Source organism: Oenanthe melanoleuca, chromosome 1A (assembly GCF_029582105.1).
Source record: "Oenanthe melanoleuca isolate GR-GAL-2019-014 chromosome 1A, OMel1.0, whole genome shotgun sequence".
Lineage (NCBI taxonomy): Eukaryota > Metazoa > Chordata > Aves > Passeriformes > Muscicapidae > Oenanthe > Oenanthe melanoleuca.
In genome coordinates this window covers 38,078,739-38,106,309 of record NC_079334.1, presented here as the reverse complement: position 1 = coordinate 38,106,309, position 27,571 = coordinate 38,078,739, and the positions used below count along the sequence as shown (strand labels likewise).

General features: G+C 39.1%; 1 protein-coding gene across 2 annotated transcripts in view; it reads right to left on the bottom strand.

Annotated features, from left to right (window-relative positions):
• GRIP1 (glutamate receptor interacting protein 1) overlaps positions 1–27,571 on the bottom strand; it is a 301,151-nt gene that overhangs the window by 8,233 nt on the left and 265,347 nt on the right. For both annotated transcript variants that reach the window (XM_056514539.1, XM_056514544.1), the window contains 11 exons: positions 25,136–25,322; positions 23,685–23,830; positions 22,580–22,660; positions 15,784–15,853; positions 15,376–15,521; positions 10,643–10,787; positions 9,500–9,639; positions 9,144–9,332; positions 6,924–7,077; positions 4,927–5,127; positions 2,451–2,562 (listed from right to left, as the gene is read on the bottom strand). In XM_056514539.1, coding sequence (XP_056370514.1) covers positions 2,451–2,562; positions 4,927–5,127; positions 6,924–7,077; positions 9,144–9,332; positions 9,500–9,639; positions 10,643–10,787; positions 15,376–15,521; positions 15,784–15,853; positions 22,580–22,660; positions 23,685–23,830; positions 25,136–25,322 — 1,571 coding nt within the window. The remainder of the gene's footprint in view (positions 1–2,450; positions 2,563–4,926; positions 5,128–6,923; positions 7,078–9,143; positions 9,333–9,499; positions 9,640–10,642; positions 10,788–15,375; positions 15,522–15,783; positions 15,854–22,579; positions 22,661–23,684; positions 23,831–25,135; positions 25,323–27,571) is intronic.

Below are 27,571 nucleotides of genomic sequence, written 5' to 3'. Positions count from 1 at the left end.
AAGTCACTATAAAATAAAGGACCACAACAAAACACAATAACAATATATGAACCCTATGGGCAAAAGTTTTCAGATGGCATTTCAAACTAAAATACTGAGCACTAGAATGGCTATGCTTGTAAGCCAGTCCCCTGGTAGACTGAAGAGTTTGTAGTGCAATTGCTTATTTTAAAAATATTTTACACATAAATAAAATAACATCTAAGTTGCAGCATGATTGCATTTGTTGGAATAGGAACTAGAGGAAGGCATTTAAAATTCAGACTGTGTGTGCAAGGTAAAAAAATGTGAGTCAGCAGAATATGTAGGTAGCTCTAGAGCCAGAATGGGCAGAGTGCCTGGATACTACCTCAAGATCAGGGAAAACTCAGCACAGGTGAGCTCACTACCTGGAAAGAAACTAGGCATGACATGCACACTGCAAGAGTGACTGCCTTAGCTCAGCACTAATACTGGCCCTGGTCTCACTGCTGGTTTTAATCTCAGTAAAAGACAGCCTTTTGTTTCAGATGCAAGAATACATGGAGGATGAAATCATGAAAGATGATGATGGGAATCACCTCGCCCACTGGGTGGAACAGACTGAACTTGAAAAGCATCCATGCACAGCAAGGAGCCTTCTCCCTTGGGAAAGATTTTCTGCTCTGGGGAATGAGAACCACATCCACTTTGGCACAGACACTGCAGGGACAGGGTGTGCTGAATTTCCTATTTATTATCTCTTCTGATGGACAACTGGAAAGGGAAATGTAAAGACCATAACCTGAACTCTAACTGGGACTGGATGCAGACAGGCTGCTTGAATGGGAGAATTAAAAAATAAGGGCAAAACAGACAAATAAATGTTTGCCTATAACTCTGGTGAGCATGCCTGTCACCCTTCCTTCTGACAGCTCCAGCACTACTTTCACTATGAGATAATGGATTGTAGCCATAACACTCTTTTTTTTGCTCAGTAATAACTGATATTACTGCCTGATGGAGCAAAAGCAGCCAGAGGACCTGGCAAAAAACAGCCTTCTTTGCTCTTTGGCTGAAGACCTTGAAATGAAAAATGATAAGGAGTCCTTGACTACGCCATGGCACTTCATAAAGTAGAGGCACGGCCACTCTCAGCATCCTGTCACACTGAATGAGTCTGGCTTTCTTTTCAGAGCTGGGGCTTGTGCAACGAGGCAATGCTATAAATGGTACATGTACAGTTCTGAATTTCACTTTTGTGAAAGGCTGAGGAAAATTCAGTGTGTTGAAGTAACTGAATTCTGGTCAGCACGGATGACCTATTTCCCTTTTGGAATTATCTATTTCCATATCCTTTTATTATGCTCTGAATACTGAAAACTGCAAAAGAAGCCTGCAGTACTGAACCATATCTAACTATGGAATTAAACTTGTATAACATTTTCTCCTACATTTCTCTGGTTTTCAATAACAAATATATGAGAAATACATTTTGCTACCCATACATGCAATACAAAAGCCATAAATCTGAGGAAATAAATTAATGTGAACTGAAAAACTTTCACCCAGTTACACCAGTCACATTCCTCCTGGCTGCTAAAGGACTTTATATAACATAAAAATGAAAATGAGATTCTGCCAGTTTTGCAGCTCCAGGAATTTAAAAGAACATAAAAGAAAATATTTTAGGACCTTTCATTCTGTAGCTTTAATTGGCAGTATAATGGTAATTGTTCTGATTAGATAACTTAGAGAAAAGGTGATTTGAGAATTAAAGACTCCCAAGTTACTCTGTTTCTTCCCCTGATGCCCTCAGCACAATCTAACACAAAAGATGGTTAGATTTGTAATAAACTTAAGGATAAAATATAAAAATTTGTTACATGGTAAAGAAATTGCTGTATAATGAACATTTCTCACATTGGCAGCTTCTTTTTCTTTCAGAGTGGTGTGACTATAGGTAAACATTTTGAAAAGCTGATTTTCTTTTATGTTCATCTTAATCAAATTAAGTTTCAATTTAAAAGACAACCTACAACATGCTCAGAAAAGCTGCATGAAGCGTCTGTCAGAGAATGGAATGTATTGCTGCAGGAAGATTATGCCCACTTAGAAGTTCTGTGCCATTTGCTGCCTGTACAGACAGCATCGATGGTTATACACAGCAGAAGCTGCAAGTCAAAAGCACTGGGGTGAACATGTTTATAGAATTTTGGTTGCATTGCACAAAAGAAAACAGCTCTGGTTAGGGGCAGGGAAGGCAGCTGCACAAGCAAAAATATAAAGGTAAAGGGTAGGTACCAAGAGAGTCATGTTTCTCAAACACAGACGCCTGTCAGCCTTGTCCTGTGGAGAGGGGTTAAAGCTTTTAAATGAATTGGTGTGATTAGTGCAACTTAAAAAAAAAAGGAGAAAATAAAATGAATGTAAACCAAACCAAAACCATTATATTTCTCTATAATTGGAAAGAAAGGTTAAGATTGTTCTACCTCTAGTTCCCTCAGAATTCCTGACTGGCCACAGGTCTCTAAATCCTCCAGAGCCTGAGACCAGAAGTTTTCCTCCTGGTCAGCCTCGGTGTTATCATGGGTACCTGTGAAGCTAGATTTACAATGAGAAGTTAAAAAAAATGTGGACTTTTTTTCCCCCCTCTAAAAATATATATTACACACGTGCCTTGCCACAGACTGCAACTTGAATGACAGAAGGTTATGCAGGAGTGGGGAGGTCGCTGACCAGGAGAGGCCGGATGGACATGCAGAGCACATGACAGACAAGCCTTCTCATAACCTGGCAGTCACTAGCAGCTGGCAGGATCTGAGCAGCAAGTTGTTCAGTAAGGAGATAAATGGATTCCAAGAACAATTCAATACACGTTTTTTACTGCATTGAAACTGGGGCCTCCCTATGAAAACTGATGAATCAACCAGTAGCTGTGTGCGGAGCTGCTCCGTGCAACAAATATTTGCAATAAAACCTTTCAACCTCACAGACTTCTCCCAGGCAATAGGGAAAGAGTACTCTGTTTTTGCAAACAATGTTTTGCAAAAGAGGCTTGGTGGTGCTTTTTACCTGATTCCTTCAGCCTAAGCTGCATTTATCAATTTAGGCCGTAATATAAACTGCTCCAATAATTTCATACATAAACACAGAGAAACTTTCAGGGATGCCATTATCTTGCATAGAAACTTAGGTCTCTGGTGTTTCATAAATGCACCAAAGCCTTTTTAAAAGCACTCTTGAGCAGATGTTGGTGACAGTGATGCTTAGGGAAGTTGCTCAGCAAGTGAGGTCTGATAAAAACCACAACTCTGGGCTGCGTGGCACAGCCCAAAGCAACACCTTTACAGTGTATGGGTGTACACAGGGAGGGGAGCAGGAGGCTTTTCTATCTTAGCAAGGGGAAGCAGCTCAGTAAAGGTTCACACAAGCATCAGAGCTGCTGCATGGGAGAGGGCTGATTATGTGAAAGGCACAGGGGAAGAAGGATGAGGAAGGAAAGTGACAATTTGCCCTTTTGGTGGCAGCAAGCTGTTACTTTGGAGCAGCTGCCCATGGACTGCAGCTAGTGGTGCTTAACAGCACATAAACAGAGCAAACACTCTTATGGAAGCATCTGAGGCCTTGCTTGACAAACAATGTATTACTGAGAATAGCGTGAATGTAATTCTGTTTACAGAATAGCTTTTAAATAGGAGAACTGCCCAGCACAAGGGAAGACAGCTTGAATGCTTCACACACATGATACTCTGCCTCAGAGATGCTTTCTTACAGCTACAATCAGTCAAGCAGACAATGGTCAGCCATTTCAATCTCTTATTGCAATGATTCTCCACCTAGCACCAGTGTCTCTTCTAAAATATTGCAATAGATACAGCAATGGCAAGAATACCTACTCAGATCACAGATGCAATTCCTCCCAGGCAAGACAAGAAAGTGTTTAAAACATGATTTTAGAAAGATCCTTGACTTCTGAAATGAGCTTTTTCAATAAATCTATGTAGTTCTTTCAACAGCCAATGTTGAATGTAGACTAATTTATCCATTACATTATCTCTTGCTACATTGCATATTAATGATATCAAATGGAACTTAAGCTAATGAACAGGATAATTTGAGGCAATTGTCTGTGACAGAAAAACCTGGATTTCCTAGAACTGGAGATCCATTTCCTCTCTGACTTCTGTGAAATATAAAATCATGATGCCTCTTTGTCTGGACTTCTTAGTTGAAGCAATTTCTTTTTCAGCCCTCCTCTCCTCTCTGTCTCTTTCTCTGAGTCATGTCTCCTGGTGTGTGAAGTCTCAACTTTTGCATCTTCATTACAGCCACATGAATAATTTATAGCTGAGCTACTACACTACAAAACCAAAAGAGGTACCAAAATAATTTATCTAGATGTCCTTTTTATCTAAAATGTGAGGGATTGATTTTAAGTGATATAAAATATTTTTTGACCTATAATGAACATATTTGGTTTTCTGATGCTTATTTAAAGAGCAGTCAGAAACTCAGATGCATAAAAAGTCTGAAGGAAAGGCAGTAGGACAAATAATGAAGACATGGGTGTCTATGATTTGGTTCTTACTGCCATATGAGACAAAATCTTTGTGCTTTTTAGTTTTTTTTTAATCAGGAGGTTCTTGGATCTGGCAGACATTCCTGTAAACACTGTTGTTTTAGCATGTTAAACATTTTCTCTGGAGCAGGAACTGTAACAGCCTTATCCTATCTGCCAGTGAAAGGTAGACACCAGGCTAGAGAGTGGTTTCATTTGCTTGCCCACTGAAATTTCCTTGTCAATCAACAGCAAGTTAATGTAGTGTTTTCTACTTTTACCCTGTTTTTTTAATCCTCATTTCAACTGTTCTTCCTTTCTTCCCTTGTCTTCTCACATCCTCTGCTCCCCCAACCTCTGCCCCAGCCCAACTGGATCTCAGTTTTGTGCACTTTTTGGTTTCCTACCTGGAAGTATTCCACTCTTCCAGCTGTCCCCCACCTTTCCTTTGCCCTCCAGAGGCACCTTTCCACATCTTTCCCTCTTTCTTCACGCTCCTGATGCTCTCTCCATCTGATTTTTCTACAGATGTTTGCTTTAAATGGTTTTCGTGATTCTCTCCCAATGTCTCAGTCTCCTTCTGTTGCCACATATTCTTGGAAGCTGTGCTACATAAAACAAAGGTAAGAAAAAATTACTTTCTAGATCTAGAGAAGAAGATAAGTTGTTAAGCTAGAACTACAGGAGAAGAGGGGATTCCTGCAACAGGCCTGAAGAACAGATGTAGCCTTCTCAAATACTCCAGCACTCGGGATAGCAACACCATCAGATGTGGCACCATCCATTTTACAGCTACAGCATTAAAGTAATCATTATTTTAATTTGTACTGTATTTCTCAGGTGTAAGTCACACTGACAGGCAGAACAAGACTCTTTAATGTGCATACTTTCTGCTGAACACTGCTTTAAAATGGTAATGGAACATGTGCTTTACATTTAGGGGATTCTGTGTTTTACAGTCCAGCTCCCTGATTCACTGCTCATCAACTTTTTCAGCCCCTATTTACATAGCTGCAAAACAGTAGGTGCTCTGGAATGGCTGCATCTCATTTGAGAAGCAAAATATGGGCTGTAACTGTGGATAAAGACCCTATAAAGTAAGAATATTAGGCTGCAGAGAACGGGCAGTATAAGGAAAACTATCTAGTTTCCTTTGTTAAACACTGTCCACTACTAGCCTATGAAAACTGCCAGTGTGCTTCTGCAGTAGGGACCAAAGGAGCTGGATATGGACTGAGAACACACACTTGCTCATATCTTAGCTGTCATCTTGCCAGGCTTGTCTCCAGACAAAATCCACAAAGCCATGGGCTGTATCATAGGATTTGTCGTTCAAATTCGGGAAGCAGCATCTAAACTTTGCCTTGATTTGTATTTCAAAGGTTACAGACTGGACCTCATGGATTTCCTTACCCAGGAGGTTTATACAAGCACCAGAAAGGTTTTTTAGTACTAAACTTGAATTCTTCACAGACCAGGATTTCAGGCTCACTGTGCTGGCACACCAAGAAAGTGTATTTCTCATGAAGGACATGCATGTCTGCAGATCCTGAGGGTGGGTGCAAAGAGCACAGAAATCTCTTTCACTGTGATGCCTGTCTTCCCACATCTGAAGAACTATTCATTGGCAGAAATTACCCAAGTCTCTGCAGCAGATCCACTAAGAAATCCAAAAGAAAAGAAAATTTAGAATAGAAGATAAGAGATTTTTGGGTCTTTCACTATCTCCAGGAATTGTGAAGTAAAAAGTTTTTCCTCAGAAGTTCTTTTGTCTGCAGAGAAATTAACTACAAATGAGATTTACTTCTCAGGAGAGGAGGAATAAATGCATGGCAAAATACCAATAGTTTGGACCTTGATCACTTTTTACTCCTACTGAATGGGAATGTCTCAAGTATTTATGGATCAAGACTGTAATTTGTGCTTCTTTGCCCAAACCAAAAAGAATTTTCATAGAAGACAAAAGATTGACACACCAGTTGTCTTCAGCCACATTATCTGTAGGTTTATTTTTGTGGAATAGAAAAAAGATCAGATTTTTTTTCTGAAACTTGCCCAGGGAAATGCCCTAATTTCTTTGTTTGTTTATTCTTAAGGGATAAATGCTGTGTTTTATTGGCAGAAGTAACTTGAAATAAATATATGTCTTGGTTTTGGCATCATAATCCTCCATAAAGACCACTAATCCAGCCCAATGAATTTCATGAACCATACTGCATCTCATACTGTTGCACTGCACAGTTGTTCCGTATATTGCACTGAATGGTGTGTTCTGTACTATATTTAAAGCAAGAGCTGCTGTAACCCCATTAGACAAGCATGATTTCATCCCAGGCAGGGAGTGCTCATGTCTGGGGTGCTGCTGCAGCTGCCAGCAGAGAGCAGATGAGGGATGGGAACTCACGTGCTCGCTGCAGGTCGGTCCCAGTCGTCGTCGCCCAGCCCCGCGTCGTGGAGCGCGTGGCTCCGAGCTCTGCCCGGAGGGGACACACTGGCCTGCTTGGCACTCCTCCACTCATAGGCATTGAAGCTGTATCCTGCAGCCTGGTAGGTGTGTCCTAAAGAGATGAATTACTAATTCACAGCAATGCATATGCTGAAATGACAGGAAAGCACCCCTCTGAAGCTGGGTTCTCAAGGACTGTTCAGTTTGTCATCGTTGCCTTGTATTTTTCTGTAGCCAGATTATTTGACCTAGATTATGCCTGGAATTAGGTGTGCTCTAGAGCTCCTCTTGTCAAAGTCCACTAAAAGCAAAATCTTAAATATATCTAACACTCTTTTACTATTTATGTCTCAACTGCTTCTACATTTAATTCTAGATACTGCCACGATTTATCAATTTCCAATTCGACATCCTAGACTGAACAGTACTGAATAAATCACATATTATGGATGTGTTAAATATGTGTTAACATGGTCATATGCAACATGCCCAAAATTAAAGCTAATTTAGTAAGAAAACTGCCTTAGGTGTATTGAAAAAAGTTTACAAAGATGCATTAAAAAATCCCATGAATTTAGCTCTTCATGTGCCCTTCTGGTAGGGCTCTGAGAGCATATATCAGTCTAGACCTATCTCCCTCAAATGCTGTGTAACTACAGGGCTGTGAGCATTTTCCAGCAAATGGGCAGATATTAACACAGTCCCAGATTCTAGGAAAGGTATTGGTTGGGAAGATGTGACTGCTGTGTGGTGAAGGCTCCGGATTAGTAAGGCAGACACATAAAACAAAGGTACAAAATGGGGTATTAATTCAAGGAGAGAAAAGACAGCTCACCAGCATTAAATTGTTAATTAATAGGATAAAGCACTATCTGGTGCTCCAGAAACATCCCCCAAACTCCTCAACTTGCTTAGTCTGTGCTTATTGCCAAGAAATTGGAGAAAAGCCAAACTTAGCTTGATGAGGCAAGACAGAATAAACTTTAATAGAAATGGGGGCCACCACAACACCAAGGGATAAAGGCACAAATCTGTTTGCCTCTCAGGCTGTTTAACAGAGGTGCCATGTATCCAGCCAAGCCTGGGCTGATTTATTCAAGAGAGTTAAAAAAGAAAATCCGCTTTGAGATACTGGTTCAGCTTTGGCACAGCATCCAAATCATCAGGACTTCTGGGCCTCAATCCTTTCCACAGCTGAACTTTTTCCAAATAGCTTCAATTCATTCAGAAAATGAGAATTACCATTCTGGCACTTTTTCAGCAATAATTCTAATCAGAACTTTAAAATATCAGAAGAAAATCTAACTTATTTTGATAAACTGATCAACATAGTTAAGGAAAGGCATCAAATTAATCCAAATTCTAACTCCAGTGAAAATATTATTTGAGGTAAGGATCTATCTGTCCAAATACCTGCCAGGTAATGGGAATACATGCTTTACTATAGAAATAAACATTTTTAAAAGAGTTAAATAAAACACTGAAGTTGTGTGCAAGCTATTTTTCTTGTTATCAAAAATATTACAGGATGTCTATATCCTTCACTGCCTAAATAAACGTGTTACAAACTGACATTATTTGAAAATCCTACATAAAACAATAGTCAGAGAAAGGTGAAAAAAATATCATTATGGAAAATCGTGTCTTTAAATAGAATGATTGTTTTTGACAGCTAAGAGTTAGATGTTAATACGGCAGGACTGAGGAAGAAGCAAAAGGTTTACAAATCATAGGCAATGACTAATGTTGCCCTGCCCTCCAGCAGTTTATAATAAATTTGTTGTCATTTAAAAATTAATGCATATGGGCATCAAACTCATGAACATCTCCTGAGTGTTCTGTGCCTTGCATTGATCTGTACTTGAAGGATAAACTCATTTAGTTGTGGATGAGCTATGGACCAAGCTATTCAGATGTCAGTAAAGCTAACAAAAGCCTGCTAATGTATTGATAAATGCTTTGTAACACATCACATCCTCATGAAAGAATGAATCTGAGGCCAGCCAAGTGCAAGAAATCATCCTGCCTGCCGAGGTGTGTGGTCATAATGAGACAGCAACACATTATAAAGCACACGGTTAAAAGTTAGTGCAGTAAAAAGTTCTACCCAGGGCAAAGGAAGGTCAACCATGAAGGCAATAATTCCTGCTTTAAATGTCTATTTGTTTTTGACAGTACCTTGATTTCCAAAGCCGGTATCAATACCAGAGCCATCCCATGACTCCACTGCGCTGTCAACACTTGGCACTGTAGTGGAATAGATGTCTGAGAGCTTGCCAGATTTCTGTGCAGCAGAGCTTTCATCTTCAGCATCGCTCAGCTCGCTCACGTGACCCATAGGCACTGAAAATTTCTTGGGACTGGTAGCTGAATAGGATTACATAAAAAAAGGTGTTGATCCTTGCTTTACTGCAGTTCTGAGAATCTGCTTTTTACTCCTGACACACAGCTTTTCCATGGATGGCCTGAATGCTTGTTAATCTGCAATTACACATGCATTAAGGACCATGGATGGTACCCTTGGCCACACTCACCATCTGTTTGCTTCTTGATTTTCAAGGTGACAGTTTCTCCTGCCATCTGTAATAAATGAATGGCTTCACTCAAAGGTTTTCCTTTCAGACTGCTACTATTTATTGCTAGGATTCTGTCTCCTATGTGAATTGCCCCAGTCCTACAATAAGAGAGAGAAGTAAAACATTGAGAAGAGTGTAAAAGGCAACAAAGGCAATTTCTTTGCATTTTGGAGCATGGAAGTCTCATCTCCCTTTCTTTCTTTTATTTTGCTTTTATTGCTGTGTCACAGAGTATTTCTTTTGATAGAAATGCTTAAAGCAAGTCACCTTTGTTGTAGTGACAATAGCAGAGCTGAGGAATGATGTGGATTTCTGTGGTACTGTGACAGTTAATCACCTGTGGATGACATTCACTGCAGCCCACCTGCTCAAGAGCAATCTCAGACAGCTTAGTAAGTCCTAAAATGAGTCAAGTTTCTAGAAATCTCACAACATTAAAAAAAGCAGTGTGAGCAAGTAACCAGCTATTTCACAAACCTGGCCTTCAGGATGGGTCAGTCAGGAAAAGAAAATATTTTTGTGTAAATGCACTGTTGATTCTGGCTTTGCACAGTATCATGTTTTGTGTGCTACAAGTTTCAATGACTCAACCAATCCGAGAAATAACAGCTGACAGAAATCCTTATCTTTCCATTATTCTTTATCTATCACTTATCATGAGGAGCATTTCTGCTCCTCTGATAATGCTTCCTGTGGTGTATGCAAGTGCACAGACAGATGCAGAGGCAGGTAAGTGTATGATGAGTTCAGATAAACTTGGACACATGAAGTGCTTTCTTTACTTATTGTACTACACAAGGCTATTGGTTTTAAGAGGCTGCTAAAATGTTCCTCTGAAGAGCAGTTTGATTGACTAGGTTTTCCTTGGTGATCTATAATAAGGACCACAATCCTCTGCCTTGTATAGTATGTACATCCTGCTCATGCTCCTAGTGCTTGCCAATGATCAAATAACAACAGCAAAAAAGATTATAAACTCAGATCTGAATAATTATAAAAAAATCAATTGCTAACCCATGAAAATTAAGGTGTTTAGATAAACAAAATTAACCTCTACCTTCACAAAGAGAGCATTTAAAAATAATTTGCTTTCCAACTTACCTTTCAGCTAATCCTCCTTTTGTAAGGCTGGAAATGATTATAGGATCAAAGGGCTCTTCAGTCCCAGAGATTGTAATTCCAAGAGGCCCACCATAGCGCTTGAGCTCAACAGTATAAATAATTGCTCCAGAGCTCTCCTGTTCATCTGCAATAAATGCCAAGGGGATGCAATTGGTTTCTTATGAAAGAAGGAATGAAAAAATAGCATATTCAGTCTAGTGACTGGTAATCAAACAACATTATCAAAGGATCACATTTCAGATACAATTCTTAATCATATTCTACTGGATTATTTTTTAAATAAATTAATTACCTATTATGCAATTTTTCATTGCCAAAACCTGGACACAAGACAAATAGAAAAACTCCCCTCATTCTGTTAAGACTGAATTTTACTCCCTTTAAAATCTTTAGATCTCCTTTCCTATTAAACTGTAACTTAAGGCTATTTTGTTACAGAATCACAGATTGAAGTAGAAAAGAATCTCTGGATGCCACCTTGTCCAACCTCCTTGGACAAGCAGGGCCAACTACAGTTGCTTGCCCGGGGCTGTGTCCAGCTGGCTCTTGAGTATATCCATGGGTAGAAACTCCACCCCCTCTCTGAACAACCAGTGCCAGTGTTTGGTCACTCTCAAAGTAAGGAAGTGTTTCCTGACACTCTAACAGAACCTCTTGTGTTTCAGTTTGAGTTCACTGCCTCTGGTCCTGCACTGGGGACCACTGAGGAGAGCCTGGCTCTGTCTGCTTTACACCCTCCCTTCAATATCTATACACCCTAGTAAGAGTCCCCTTTGAGCCTTCTCTTCTCCAGGCTGAGTGGTCCTATCTCCCCCAGCCTTTTCTCAGAGGAGAGATGCTCTGGCCTCTTCATTACCTTTGTGACCTTTTGCTGGACCTCCTCCAGTGTATGTCCATGTCTGCCTTGTACTGGGGAGCCCAAGGACCGGACCCAGCACTCCAGAAATCTCTCTGCAGTGCTGAGCAGGAGAGATGATCACCTCTTTTGACCTGCTGGCTAAGCTCTGCCTCTTGCAGACCAGGAGGATGTTGTCCTTATTTGCCACAGCATCAGGTTATTTGAGAAAAAGCAAGTTACTACTATGGTATAAATGCTGATACTCATCTGTTTCTTGAACTGAATGCACAGAATTTAAAATTAAAGGTAATTAGAAAGTTTTAAACCCAAACTTCCTTAAAAAATTCTGGGGAAAAGTCAAAAGTCATTATAAGATGAGGAGCCGTAAAACAGTAAAACAGTCCATGTTTTTGATGGACATGTTTTGAGCTTTTTGTAACAGAATCAAAAATATCTTCTCTAAACTGAATTATTAACTAAACTGAATAGTAAGTCCTTTAGATATTATTTCATGATATTGCATGAAGTCATTTGCATTATTTTGAAATTTTATCTCAGCAAACAATTGTCAGAACTGGTAAAGAGTCCATCACTGAGTAAACTTAAATACAATGTATTTCCTTAAACAATATCCAACAGGTATTGCACCAACAAGAAATGTGCCTGTATTTACACAATGCTCTTCACATATGATCAAAAAACTCCTATCACAGCAAGAGAGCAATTAACTGCAGCATCTTTGAGTTGTGAAGTAATATTTTAAAATTTAAAATGCCAGAATTCTCCTCAAATCAAAATAACAAATGCTTTCCAGTTCATCTTCTGATACTGGTATTCAGCCAGGACGACTGGTCTGGTGGGCAAATTTTCCTAGATCTGTGAGTAATGACATTTTGAGCAGTTCAGTGAATGTGGAAAATGTCTAGGATGGACATTTCATAAATGTTACTAAAGCCAACTAAAATAACTCAGGAAATTCAGATGTTACCATTTCTGTTCCTGTAGATAGAAAAGCTTAAAAAGGGAAGAAAACCAATCACTAGCAAAGGCTCAAAGAGTTGCCTTCTTCTAGCACTGAACACGGTACCTTAGGCAGAGCTGGAGGAACACTATATTGTTGAAGCTACTTAGTTTCTTCCCAATCCAGAAAATTTAGATCTCCAGCAACCCCCTGCTACACTCTGTCCTATTTCCTTCTTGCTATCCATGTACAGAAAATTCTACACACAGAGAATCAAAGGAGAGAAGAATTAGTGCTGTTTATTCAGCAAGGAACACTGGGGTTTTTGTGCCTGTTTGGGGCATTGCCATCAGTTTTGGTACAGTTCACACCAACTGCACTTTATCTGACGTGCTCTTTCCAGAAGCAGCCAGCTCCCCAGATGTCACTGGAAGCCCCTGCCTGGCACACAGTGGGCTGGCATGCAAGCTGCCACTGCACAGCACAACAGTGGCATTTATGGAACAACCACAAATCCCCTGGGATCGAATGCTGACATGGTTTAGCAGCTGTGGCACCAACATGGGGCAAGACTTGAACTGAAGGATGGAAAGTAACATGTCAAGCTAATTGAAAATGTAATAGCCAGCACTTGCCAAGGGTTGATACCAATACTAACATTTCTCTGCTATAAGCACAAAGTGAATAAAAAGTTAGTAGTATCAGCAGCAGCTCCTCCACATGAGAGTTGGAAGTCTATAGATCTCAGTGAATGACTGGAAAGAAGACTGGTCCATTATGTTTGTTTTCTGGTTAGCAGTTGGTTAGAAAATTATTGGCAGAATGTTATGCTGAGCAGAATGTTGGAGCTATCCAAGAACAGGGCATACATGTGGCCTGAATTCACCAGGAAGGCCAGTTCTGCCATGAAAGAAAAGAATGGTGATATTCAAGAAAGGGAGGTTAATCAGGATTTAAAATTGCCCTCAGTTTGGGAAGCTGGCATGAAAAAAAGAAAGAGAAAAATTGCTGGAAACAGCTCCATCTGGGGAGAAGATATAACTGAAGTATGGTTATGGGTCTCATGTTTTTGAGATTTTCCATCTTTCTTTTCCTGTGATGCAATTGTGGGTAATTCTTGGTATCCACATTTAATGAAAGTAGACCCTCTATGCTGCAGTGTTCTGCTCTGCTCACTGGCCTCTTGCTCATCAGAAGAACATCTGACCAGTAGAGTGACAAGGGCAGAGAGCAGCAGGATGTGGGGAGCACCTGCCATGCATCATCCTGCTGTGGCCTCAGCTGCAGGGTGGCTCACAGGAACACAGCTATCTCTGAGACCCCCACTCCCTGCCTCACCTTGATCAAAAAGCATGCAGTGAAAGACTAAAAGGAGTTTAAGTCTTAATCTCACTCCAAAGCAAAAAGTTTTAGAGTGCTCTATGCCTATTCATCAATTAGCATCAGGCTTTTATTTTCTCAGGGAATTTATTATGTTCCTCTGTTGAGCTTGAGCAGCACATTTCTTCCTTTGTGAGGGAAAAAAAACCAAACCCTTTCATAACTAAATGAATGACAAATGCACAAAGAATTATTTTAACTGAGATACTTTTTGTTACACTTCTGCTACTGTTATGCCATTGTTTCCTAAATATTTTTTCTTTAACATTTCAGGAGACACTCATTTTACATTTCAAAGTACTTTAAATCTGCTATAAATACTTTCATTTATGCTTTGACATTTAGTCATCTCTTACAAGAACAATTTGTATAAAGAAGTTTTTTTCAGAAGGTTAGTTACATTTGAATCTGTTCAGTTACACCAATCATGTCTGGATAAAACACTATAGCCCTGTGAGAATCTTGATATAGATATATCATCTAACTATAAAACAAGCAATGTGAGTGTGTAAAAGAAAACTGTGGTAATAAGAATCACACTGGGACTGAAATCTGTACCAGATACTATGGTGTGTAATACCTAGGAGAGCAGAGATCTTATTTTCCATGGGTGGAGACTGAAATCCACATTTCAAATACAGCAAAAATTTGCAACTGCCTTTGCTTTGTACTATAATACTGAGAAGATACTTTGTTTGCTTTCAAATCAATAAGGAGGGAGGAAGAAAAAGGGAAAGAGTATTCTAGTGCAATTCTAAACACCACTTCAACAGATGCACTTAATTTCAAAATAATAAAGTGTGGCAGGTTGTGCCTTTTTGCTGTGAGATTGTATAGAGCTGAAGAGGAGTGATTTTGTGTGACACTGTAATATAAACACCAGCAGTAACAGTAGTTATAACTGTCTTACTTTCTTTGCACTACAATGCACAACAGAACTCACTTCATTATCTCCAGGTAGAAATTCTGCTTTTATGGAATCCACAGTGGGGAAGACACAAGATTATTAATAGGTGTAGGTGTAGAAAATCATGGCAGGTCCATTATTCCACTTTGCTGATCAGACACAGCTCCTCCATCAGATATCCAGCACAGTGTGTAAAGCACTACTTACCTTGGAGCATGTGAACAGTTGTACTGAAGTCAAATTTTTAACTTTAAGGACAAAGCATACACTACTCCACTTTGCTGGAGAACTGAAGCCTAGGGATCCATGCTTTGCTAACAATGATTCCAATCTTAAAAGCAGAGAAAATCCAAATACTGTGGTAAGAAACAGATCAACTTGATATGGCTGCACCTGAGGGCCAATTGTCTTTTCTGTGAACTGAACACCTAATTCTGCAGTGCAGCTCCTGCAAGCAATATAGCCCATGAGAAAATTCAACACTTCATATACCACTAAAATCCTTTTTAGGTGACATCTTCTGATTATCATTAGCATAAATGAGACACATTTAGAAAAAACATTGCACTAAAATTTAAAAGAAATCCTGGAAATACAAATGAATCTGCAACAGTCATTGCTAATACCGGAATTATCTTCATCTTTGCGGATCTTTAACTTCACAAGGTCCTCACAGTGCTGAAGGATCTGGACAGCATCTTCCATTGAGCAGTTGTCAAGTCGGATGTTATCTATTGCCAGCAACTTATCACCCAGTTCGAGTGTCCCAGTTCTGTGAACAAGCAAATGAGCTGACATGGAACTCCAGTAACATTAAAAGAAAGGTATCCTTAAAGGTCTAAACATTATTAGAGAAACAAGATGGATTTTTACAACAATTCCTTCTTAATAAGCCTTCTATTTTCTAATTTTTCACAGAAGGTTTTATTTAAAAATAAAAAAGCTCACAGTCTCTTACAAGCTCTCTCTGTTTAACTTGAATTTGGCTGGTTACACACACAAACAGATTTTTATTGGGAGCTCTAATGTCTTACCTGTGAGCAACACTTCCTTTCTTGATATCAGAAATAACCAGAGGGTCCCCTGGTTTTCTACTTGATGGAGCTGTAATAAACAATATACACAGACATTTGGTTTTGTTTCTAGATATGCAGATGGACTACTTTTGACCATAAACACATTCTTCATACACATTCTTTATTTGTATTATATTTCTCCCCTACCCATAATTATCTGAACTTCAGATACAACACCAGCAGTATATTGGCAAGACTGGATACTCCTCAAAAATTAGAAAATTTCAGAATTGTGGTGACTGGTACAAAGTAAACTTAGTCTGATATGTCTGAGTTCTGGGTTAGACCAGGACTGAGCCATGTGAAGACATCACAGTACAGCTCCAGTGATCTATCATAAAATGCTGCATAGCTGTAATACATAAGGAAGACTTTCTGTCATCACAGTCTTTCAGTGCAACTACTAATGATGATCTTTTGCCAGAATAAATCCTGTTATACTACACCTCTGACCAAAAGAGCTGCTCTGGCAAAATATCTAGCAACCTGTGCCTCTTTCAGTGAGTAACTTTGCCTCCCACTACTGCTTAAGAATTGTGGACTTTTCCCAACTTTGTACTGGGGATACCTACAAGAAGCACTGCAATTCCAGCCAGTTAATAAAACTCCCACCACTCCTCTCCTTGCATATTTATCTCTTTTTGGAAGAATCTGACATTATTGGTCAATTTTTACATCTGTCCCTCATGGTTAACTCTGCTCTTCAACGCCAGGCATTGCAATTCTTTACCAACTTCTGCTGAAGTATTTGACAAGTTTACCTTGGCCAGGAAATTTGCTCTGCAATTTTGTTTGACCGTAGGAAGCAGTTAAATGCACCAGAGGAGGACAACAGTGATCACCACCTACTGCCAGAAGACTGCTTCTTGGAGTGGCTTCACTGAATGCATTTTTTGGAGGGTTTATCCATTTGCTGACAGAAGACTGCACTGAAGATCTGATATGGCAAGCAGTCAGCTTAGAATTTGAGGTGATGAAGACACACAACAGTGTGGCACATGCTCTCTACCTTTGGGAAGAGCCTCTCCTACAGCTGCTCTGTCCAGGAGGTGCTCCACGTGGTGAACACAGAGTGACTTTTGGGACTGTTAACAGTGTGCTGATATTAAAGCATTGCCATGTGGTACAGTGTTCTCAGCTCTTCTGAAAGCACTAATTAGGTTTTGTACATTTAGGGTTCTTCAACTGCCCCTCACAATTTCTGCTCTGTTTACTGAGCCCTCTGCATTCTTCCACAGAAGGCACATTTCCATTAGGCTCCCACGCCTGAACTGACAATCACCCAAAAAACTGCCCATATTGGAGGATCACCTACAAAATCCTGATGTCAGCTACTTTAGCAGCTCATGAATCTCCTCTTCGATGCAAAATGACAGATCTTCACCTACAGCAACCCCTTGGTAAATTAATAATGACATTTCCAACACAATATGCTAATAGGTTTTGTTAACCTTAACTGCCCTGGCTGAGACAGCCTTTGAATGTCCAAAGGAACTGCTCAAGAACTGCTAAACAGCCATACTTCAAATGCAATGTCTTGAAAGTCCAGAAGACAGACATACTACAACTCTGAAGAATTTTTAGAAATTTGTTTAAAACAGCATGTTTTCAGGAAATTATTATGTTGCAATTAAGATAACAGTAATTAACTTTTTGCAAGATACGTAATTTTCATAGCTTGTATCTCATACTTACATGTCGTGGGTCAAATATATCACAACCCCATAATTTACTTGAATCTTTTGGACTTGTTTTATGAATTAGTGTCTTGTTAAAATTTTAGAGTATCACTTTGGTGATTTTTTTAATTCTATGTTTTTACCCTCTGAGTTGCCTTACTCTGAGGTATTATGCTACCCACTGCAGACAAGGGTTTGAATCTTGAAATACTTTTTATTAAACTGTCTTACAAAATTACCAGAACTTAAGAAAACAGTCCATTATTGTTATAAAAAGAAGAGAGGAGGAACCAAAATGAGAGAAAGAGCACAGCTCAAAGAGCAGAGCCACAAAGTGCATGTGGATGAAAAGAATCTGATGCTGCACACAAAGTTACCACAATTTCAAACTGAGGAAGTGTGAACCAGCAGTATCTTATGAGTTCTCCTGGTCTATTATTTGGTCTGGACAATGAAAGCCTTTTTGTAGGCACCAAACACACCTCTGTGTGAAATGAATCCTCCCACACTGAGAAGCAGATACACCACACTTCATTTTGTTATTGTTGAATGCTCATGGCATACTTCCTACAAATTACCCAAGTTGTGTTGCAGAGATAAAATCATTCATTTCCTCCTGAACTTTTGTACCTTTCTGAACATTACCGTAGCCTAAGATTGCCTCTCAGACACTGGTGAACAGATGCTGTCTCCAGCAAGAAGACTGAGTACTATTATCCTGATTTTACAAATGAGGAAAGGAAACATAGGAAAATTTAGGTCAAAGTATGACAGTTTTCAGGGAGCAATTTGAGATATCCATGCCTTTATACCTCACAATAGTTTATAGAATATAACAGCTTCTATGTCAAAACACAACTACTGGCATTTCCAGCAACAGCTGCAGAGGAGTAGCATTTCTGTGAGTGCAATTCCATGATCTCAATGTTTATGCATAAAATCAAGCAGCCACCTGTGGAAAATCTCCACCCCCACCCCCAGAATGACTTGTCTCAGCACAGGTCTTTTGCAGAGAGAAGAAAAACCACCCTGATTTCTCCAGGGTAGCATTAAACCACCTTGACCATGAGATTGCCTCCTTTGTCTTTCTGCAATCCTCCATTTCATTCATTATGCAGCCTCCATCCCCTTTGTTACACACCACTGTTTCATCTCTCCCCAGAGAGCAGAGAAACCAGAGTTCCAGTGGGAAAGCAGTATTTGACCAGTTAATATATCCACACCAATTAATGCAAGCTTGAAGTGACACTACAGATTCAAGTCTCCATTTCAGAATTATTTCTGGTTTTAAGAGGTTGTTAAAAATGAAGCACCTTACCACTCACCCATGTCCAGCCTTCTTGTTCAAGTCCCAGGTGCCCCTAATCCTGATCAAAGCTCAGTCTCCCCCCTCATCTGCTGCCTTTCTGTTACAGCTTTCCACTTGTTTCCTCTCCTTGTCCCATTCTGCTTGTCCAATGAAGATCCCATCTTTTCTCCTCCCTGTTCCAGCTGTTAGTCTAATGTTCAGCTTTTTTAGACATCTTAGAGTCTGTATGAATAACTACAAGTGGACTGAAGAGTGCATAAAGTTGTGCAGGTACTAAATTTAGTGTTGCAGCTAAATGGTTGCTCCTAAGCAAGTTGTTTGTTCTCTCTCTTTAAATTATTCTATGATCCTAGGTCTCCATCCCTAGATCTCTCATCCCTTTGCTACTACACTTTCCTGGCCACTTCAAAATAAGTTCAATAAAGTGTTGTCAGTTCTGTGTATCAGCTGTTCCATTATGTAAAAAAAACCTCTCAAACAATGCTCCTTTCTTATTTCACTGCTAATTGAAACCCTCCTCCCCACCCCAGAAGTGACTTCAACAGATTCAACAGGACATCGCCCCCATCATCCAAATAAAACTCACTACTCTCAGCCTGGCTTCAAACTTTGGAGTCTGATCAAGCTCTGAACAAACTGGACAAGCAAAGGAAAATGTTAATGTGATGGAAAAGTACTTTTTATACTAAATCAGTCAATTTATCCACAATGCTGGGTTACAGCTACTAGACATTTTTAAGAATAGTGTGATTAATAAATAGATGAAGAAACTTTTAAAAACTACACTGATGCAGCCCTTTTGTTCCTTAGGTATTGGTTCATGTAGAACAGCTGAACAATCTGTCGACATTTTTATGTCTTGAAAAGAATTATTTGTAATGTTTCAAAATTAAGTAGAGCTTGCCAGGTGAAATCTCAAAATATATAGAAGCATGATTTAAAAAATAAATTCTCATAGTCAATGTATCTGTAGATATTTACAAAGCTTGTTCCTGATGAACTATAAAAACAATAAAGCAGACTACAGTATAGCTGCTAGTCAAAGTGACTCAGAGAAACTGAGGACAGTTTGGGTGAGATTCTGATATTCTTACCAGCTTTGCAGCTTCTTATTCCTTGAGTAGTCCCATTAGCTTCAGAGAGATTATTTATGAAGCAAGGTGCTGCAGTTCATTACCAGTAAGGATATCAGAATCTTACATAAGAAAGAAAAAAAGGAAAGAAAAATAAAAGTTGTTAACGACAATTACTAGAACCCACTAGTAAGTCATTTTACTGGACATCTGTCAATGTATTTGACAAAAAAATAATTAGTCTATGATAAAGTAGCCAGTTGCCTCAAAAATCTTTAAAACAGGTTTTTGACTTTAAAAAGAAAAATCTGTATTTGTTACATGGTCTGAAGTCAATGTCAATGGCAAATAAATTGAAACAGCTTTGAGTCCTACTAGCACTACTTGTAAGTGTTCCTTCTCCTAGGGCAAGATTCTGTCATAAAAGCATAATCACATGCACAGGAACACTCCTGTGCTTTATTTGGATGATATAATTCTAAGAACTGAGACCTTCTATTTGCTCTAATCAGGTAAATGGGTGTGAAACCAGTGATATGTAAAGCATTAAATATATAGTCATGTGTATGTGCAAAATATGAACTAAGGTCTTTACTGACTGCAAGTACCTGTAATTGGTAAAATTAGACAGATATTGCAGAGATAAGGGACTAATGATAGGACTGTAAGGTGCATGAAGGCAGCAGTGGGCAAGACCAATGTACTGGGAAGTAACTGACATGAACTATCCAAAACTCAGAGCCCTGCATTAACATTAACAATGAGGCTCATGAAACTTTCTTCTGTCCTGCTTTTAAGGGGTTATGCTTTCTAAGGGGATTTAAATTTTTTTTTTTCTGTTCTTTTTCTCTTGCATTGATAAATCTGAAACTAAGAAAAGTCTCTCCTGTTACAAATCTTGTTTTTCAAAGAGCATGAATTAGCTTATTTGTCTTTAGTGTTGTGTGTCACCTCTCCAATAAAGCACCTGGTTGTGACTCCATGCAAGCACTCCTGGTGTTCATTACCAAGGAAAACAATTCCAAGAAGGAGAAATAAACTCCTCTTCTAGGATTCTAACAGCTGATCTAGAAGAACTCCTGGACTTAAAACAAACAAATGCTCACATGCCAGCCTGAAATGAAGTTGAATTCGCCATCTGACAAAAAGCCTGTCTTGCCTGTCAGATTAGACAATTTCCTGACTTTCTCACACAAATCCCAAACTAAATGGGGGATGTGGAAAGTAAGAAAGGTGTTTCTCTGTAATGTTTTAATAGCACTTTCTCATTCACCATTAACTCCACTAACTTGAGAAGGAAGAGCATGACACAGCTCTCTAGCACTTTCAAGAGATCAAGTCCACAAGTGAATAAATCTGATCACCTCCATCCCCCCTGCTTAAGACATATCAACTCTGCCAAGTTTCCCTTAGTATTTGTTTCTTAAAAGAAATCATATAGCTTTCTGAAAATATCAGTAATAAATGGCATGCTAATGTGCTAAAGTGTCCTGACAGAAATTTGACAAAATGAATACAAAACGCTTACATTCTTCAAAACATACTGCCTTATTTAGAAATTAATTAGGTAAAACAGAGCAAAACACTGAAAGCAAGCATGAGATGCAGCAATTCAAGACTTCTACCAGTTATTAATATAAACCCTTTAAAACCTTTATGTTTTTATGTAAAATAATTAATCCTAGATAAATTTCACATGCATTAAATAATGATATTGTATATAACAGATAATTTTATTTAAATATTAACGATACTGCAGTATATTCACAAGAGCAGAGCTAAGACCAACCACATGTTACTCTGATAATATAAAGGACTACTTTTATAAAGCACTAAGTTTTGAAATTAAATTACAGATCAATAAGGCATGCAAAGTTTGCAAGAGGAGTGCTAAATACTAAATTCCAAGAACATTAGCTTTCCATTAAAAGTTTATTCCCACAGACAAAAAAGTAGACGCGTGCATTCCAAAAAAACAACACAAATCAAATAACTAGGAAGATCATATTTTTTCAATAACCTTACAAACCGTTATCAATCCTAAGAATAACATTTAAATAGAACAGCCTTGCTCCAGGTTTTCTCATTTCTCAATATTTTAATTTGCACAGATACATGCAGACCTATGATTTTGCTTCAAGCATCACATCACATCTTACAGAGTCTAACAGCTACTCATTCAAGTATGCAACACAAGCAAACAGGCCTGCAGTGTCTCTCACTTGTTCCTCAGATTTAATCCTTAGCACTGAGATCCCTGCTGTACTTTTGATTAACCACATTCCACTGTGCTGGCAAAAGCTTTGAGAATAAAAGTCAAAGCACAGTTTTCCCCCAAGACACATGAATAACTCCAAAGCAAGACTAATAGCCTAAGAAAGGCCACAGCCATAAAAGAATGCTAATTCTGATGACACCAGATCCTGCAGTGTCAAGCCCATTAACTTTGATATGGATTGTTCTTCCTTGCATCAAGAGCTGAACTCAGCATGCCAGAGTTAACCTGGTCAAAATCCAGTTTTAACACATTGTTGTACTGTCTCCTCATAAAATAAGCACAGAAAAAGTGCAAAAGATGCTAGAAAAACAAAAAAGAAGTTTATACCAAAAGAAACGTGAGTCTGTAGGTACAAGATCTACTACCTACAGATTATCCCTTAAATGCAGTCTGAAAAATAAGCACTTTTACTTACAACTTATGGTGATGCCAAGTTCCACATTTTGCTTCTTTGGTAATTTCACATGAAATGTTCCACTGCTTGGTATAACTGATTCTATAAAAAAATATTTAAAGTGTTAGGTAATTTATAAGGCACAGCAGCTCCATGGCATGGAACTATACATGTAAGTTGATGAAATCACATCAGAGTCACAAGGCAGGGATGAAACACGGCTGCTAAAATGAAGGAGGTATGATTTATAACTCTACTGGTAATTTCATGGTAACTCAATTTTTTTTTTAAGGTTTAACTGAATTTGTGGAGATTGCATGGGCCAGCAGCCAGCTGAGACTGCAGGTTTTTAGCTCATATGCAAGTTCTGTGAGCTCTTGAGAAAATTTGACTGCTGGCAGACAGCTTTTAATGAAAAGGACAGGAGATTGAGTCATAAGGATTTCTGACCTTTGTTGCTGTAGGACTAACACTTATTTTTAAATGTCCACTAAGGTAACTGCCATGGGTTTAACATCTAGTGGGAAGAAAAGGAATCCAGTGGTGCATACACATGATGTGTACTTGTTTAATATACACAGTTGGTGATTTCATGGGTATATTTTGTGTGCTTAAACACATTACAGAATAAAAGAATGACATTAGTAATAATACCCACCAGAAAAACTAACAGTGATTCTTCTGGGCTTTATTAATCCAATTTCTATTATTTTATTTGAAGATACTGTAAGTGAAACACCTCAAGAGGGGTTTTTTTTTGTTTATCCAGCCTTTATAATACTTTTCTGTCTTGCAAAATATTTTATTATTTGACCTGTAGATTTGTGTCTATTTAGCAGAACATTTCTATCTCAGACCAGAAAAATGTCTGGAAATAACTCAGAGGAGAGACAGTCAGATCTTACTACAGGACCTGTCATTTCTCTTTGCTTTCTGAAGTAGACTGCAGTAGGGCTGTGTGAAATGAGAAAGCTGTACAAAAAAACATGTTTCAAGTAGGTCACTTGAAAACTGAATGGTGTAGATATGAGAAGAAAACCTCTCCCTCAGATGCCTAACACTTGTAATATACTTGGGATTTATTCCTTCATTTTTCTTGCAAGACAGAATAACAGGACATTCATACCTGCAACATCAAATTCTATTTCCAAAGTGACCTTGTTGGTGATAGAGGAGTCTCTGAGCAGTTGATTGGCCTCATCAAATGTGCTGTCTTCTGTTGGGATGCCATTTATTGACACTATTCTGTCTCCTATTTGCAGCACCCCACACCTTGGTACAAAATTATAAAAAACAATCACCAGATGTGCATGGTACCAGAACCAGCAGTCTCAAAGATTCACAGAATCATTTAGGTTGGGAAAATGCTTTAAGATCACTGAGCCCTACCATTAACCCAGCACTGACATGTCCACCCTTTCTATGTGGAACTGCCATATTTACATGTGTTTTAAATACCTAAAGGGATTGAGTCTGAATGATTTCCCTGGGCAGTCTGTTCCAGTCCTTGACAACCTTTTTCAGTGAATAAATGTTTCCTAATATCCAGTCTAAACCTTCCCTGGCACAACTTGAGGCCATTTCCTCTTGTCCTGCTGCGTGTTAGAAGAGACCAATCCCCACCTGGCTACATCCTGTTTTCAGACAATTCTGGGGAGCTGTAAGGTTCCCCCTTTCCTCCAGATTAAACACCCCCAGCTCCCTCAGCTGCTCCCTGATAGAGCTGTGCTCCAGCCCCTTCCCCAGCTGTACTGCCCTTCTCTGGTCACACTCCAGCCCCTAAATGTCCTTCACATAAAGAGGGGCCCAGAACTGAACACAGGACTTGAGGTGCAGCCTCACCTCTGGACATGATCACTGCCCTGGTCTGGATGGCCACACAGTATCTGGTATAAAGCTGATCAAACACACCCAACCAGACCTTGAAGGACAATTGTGGCACTGCAGCTCAGCAATCTACCTAGGCACAGAAGCTGCTGCCCCTTTGCACCATGACACTATCAAGCACCCCAAGGAGAGGGTGTACCCTCTAGAGGTGCTGGGACCCAGGAAGAAGAGTCTTGATGCTTCCACCCCACCCAGGCACATTATCTGTGCCTCTGACCCTGGGCTGCAGGTGAAATGGCAGCTGGTGCTTGTCTGTGCAACTGCTATCATTCTCACAACATTACTGAATACATATAGAAGCATAAAAATGTAATTAAAATAATTAGTAAGTCAAAATTCTGTACTCCCTAGGACTTGATTCTGTACCAAAACTGAACAGAGCTGGACACAGCTTTTCCCTGGCATGCTCAATTATCATTATTTTGACTTCACTGATTTTTCTGATAATTTTTTTTTGTTTCACATGAATATAGCTTCCAGTCTTCTTCTGGAGAACAGTGTTCTGGTCAGAACACTGGTGCTTGTCATTCTTTCATAGCTGCCAAGTGCATGAAACACCACTGTCAGAACAGAAAGTGTATTACTTGCCCCACTCCACTGAGCAATTCACAAACTGAAAGAAAGTAAGGAGCCCAAAGGACCTGAGGAATGCTCACCAAATGCATTTAGCAGCCAATTAAAGAGCCTCACCTTTCTGCTGGACTGTCAGCCTCGATATAGGAGATGAGAGGTGGAGAAGACAAGGTCTCAGTGGCAAACACGCTGCCCTGGAGCTGTATCCCAAACCCCACTATGGGGTCAGCTGTCAGCACCACTTCTGTGGTTTCTGTGTGCACGACCTGCCCAGCCAAACCAACAGTGCTAGAGGCTAAAGACACTACAAAACAGAGCAGACCAGGAGGAAACACATTCATATACAGCAGAACTTCCACTGCTTTTTGAGAAAATTGATCTTTACAATACATCTAGTCAATGAAGCATCTCTTTTAAAGTCCATTTAGGTTAAAGTTCATAAATTATGGATAAACAGTTACAGCATATAAGATAAAAGAAAACATCTGGTAGTATGCTGGAATGCAAAAAGATAGTTCTTGTTCTGAGTAAAATAAACATGTTTGGTATGTTCCCATTCCAAAAATCTCAGGATATCTGTGAATTGCTTGCCTTAGGTTTGAGGCATGGATAAACAGAACTTTAACAGGAACTAAGACAACTGGAGGCAGGCACAAGACCAGCTGTAATTCAGGCAGATTCCTCTACTGAACATCTCACAGAAATGCACTGTTGTTAGCAACAAAGCACACAGACCAGGCTTGCTTGCAAGAAGTAAGGATGCCTTCCTCTCGTTCATGTTTAGTGTAAGTCAGCAATTTGTTAGGCTAACTGGGTCATGTAAGGAAGGTGAACCAACCACTCTATTTTGGCAACCACTATATATCAAGGGATTGTGAGAAAAAAAGTTCTGTGGGGTCTTTTCAAAGCCACTGGGGGACCCTTTTATGAGAAACTCAGGCAGTTACTTCTGTTCTCCTGCTTTACTCACACTTTTTCTGAAAGGCTGCAGTACAGAACAAATCAAGACAAAAACAACACTGAGATTCAATACAATTACCTGTGAAAGGAGGAGACTGCACCTTTGCTTCCTGGATCTCTGTCTAAATATCTATTGTATTACTGTTTGAATTCCCCCAGCAACAAACTATTGCCTCCCATTATGCCATACACAGAAAGCTGGAGTTTTTCAATTCCTGTTCAATAAAGGTAATCCCTCCAAGGCCAAGGATTTGGAATGGTTTTGTGTTAAGTCTATGCCATTATCTCTTGACCTCTAATTTCCTCCAAAATCCTTTTCTGCCTGCAGTAGCTGCTAAGAATTAGGTAAAATTTCATGGTTTATTTGAGGGATAGTTTACCTGTGAATTTTTGTTTCTCTTAGATGTGGGAAAAACTTTTTGACATTATAGCTATTATTAGCACAACTGTACAAAGATGTCAGAGGTTATGTGTATTTTCCCACTATGGGGCTGCAAGCATTAGACTTTCATTCTATATCAGTTAGTATCAACCTGATTGATGTGGCACAGTTGGCAATGACAGTTCTTTGCAAAATTTTCACTTGCCAAAATCCTCAGAAGTTTCTCTTTTCTCCCAGCAAAGCTCCTTGCCATGCTAAAACCGTCTTTTCCAAATTACTGTGAATTCTTCCTCATAATTTGTTTTAAGTTTCCTTTGTAAGAATTGTGCATTATTTCAGATGCTCAATAGCTTCCTTCTTACTGTTTCTTTTATCTGTACTCAATAAGACATGCTTATTCACAAATGCAAATACTAAAAAGCTGTTCTTAGAAACTTCCTTCAACTTTAGCATTTACTTCATGTGAGAAATACGTTTCTTACCCCTCACTGCTGCAAAGGCTAAAATATAATGAAACCAAATAAATTAATATTATACCTAAGACACCTTCTAGAAACACTTTAATTTAGGGCATCCAAGCTCAGAAAAGTTCAATTTTCCCTTTCTTAAAGGTCATATAACAATGACTTGTTAACTTCATCTCTATTTCCCACCATTGATGTCTCTATTTCTCCCATGCAGCAGCTATCTAGCTGACTCTGTGACCTTCTTACTCTTTTTATAACATCCTACCAGGAACCTAAATGTCTCATCAAATTTATTTCAACTTTCAGGACAGTAAAAGTTTTAACTTACACTGAGAAGTTAAATGACTATCTGTGGGATTTAGAACTCACTCTGATAAACATTTTGATGATGTCAACACTTAAGTATGACAATTAGGAACTCCTTCCACTCCGAAAAAAAATGAAAGAGAAAAAGGAACAAAAATAAAAAACCCAAAACCCAGAGATGAAAATATCCTTTCCTAATCATGTAACAATAGCTATCTCCTAAGACTCTGTAAAATGTCACAGGTACCTAAACCCATGACTTAGAGCATGTTGGGGTTCATAACTCAACAGTAACTGCAGCAAGAAACACTGACAATTTTTGGCTCCTTGGTGGATTAGAATTTTGACAGGCCAGGAAGCAGCACTGTTGATTTAAAAAGGGGACATGGATGGATATGTCTGCAGTTCCAGTGAACACTACTTGCTATTGCTAGGGGT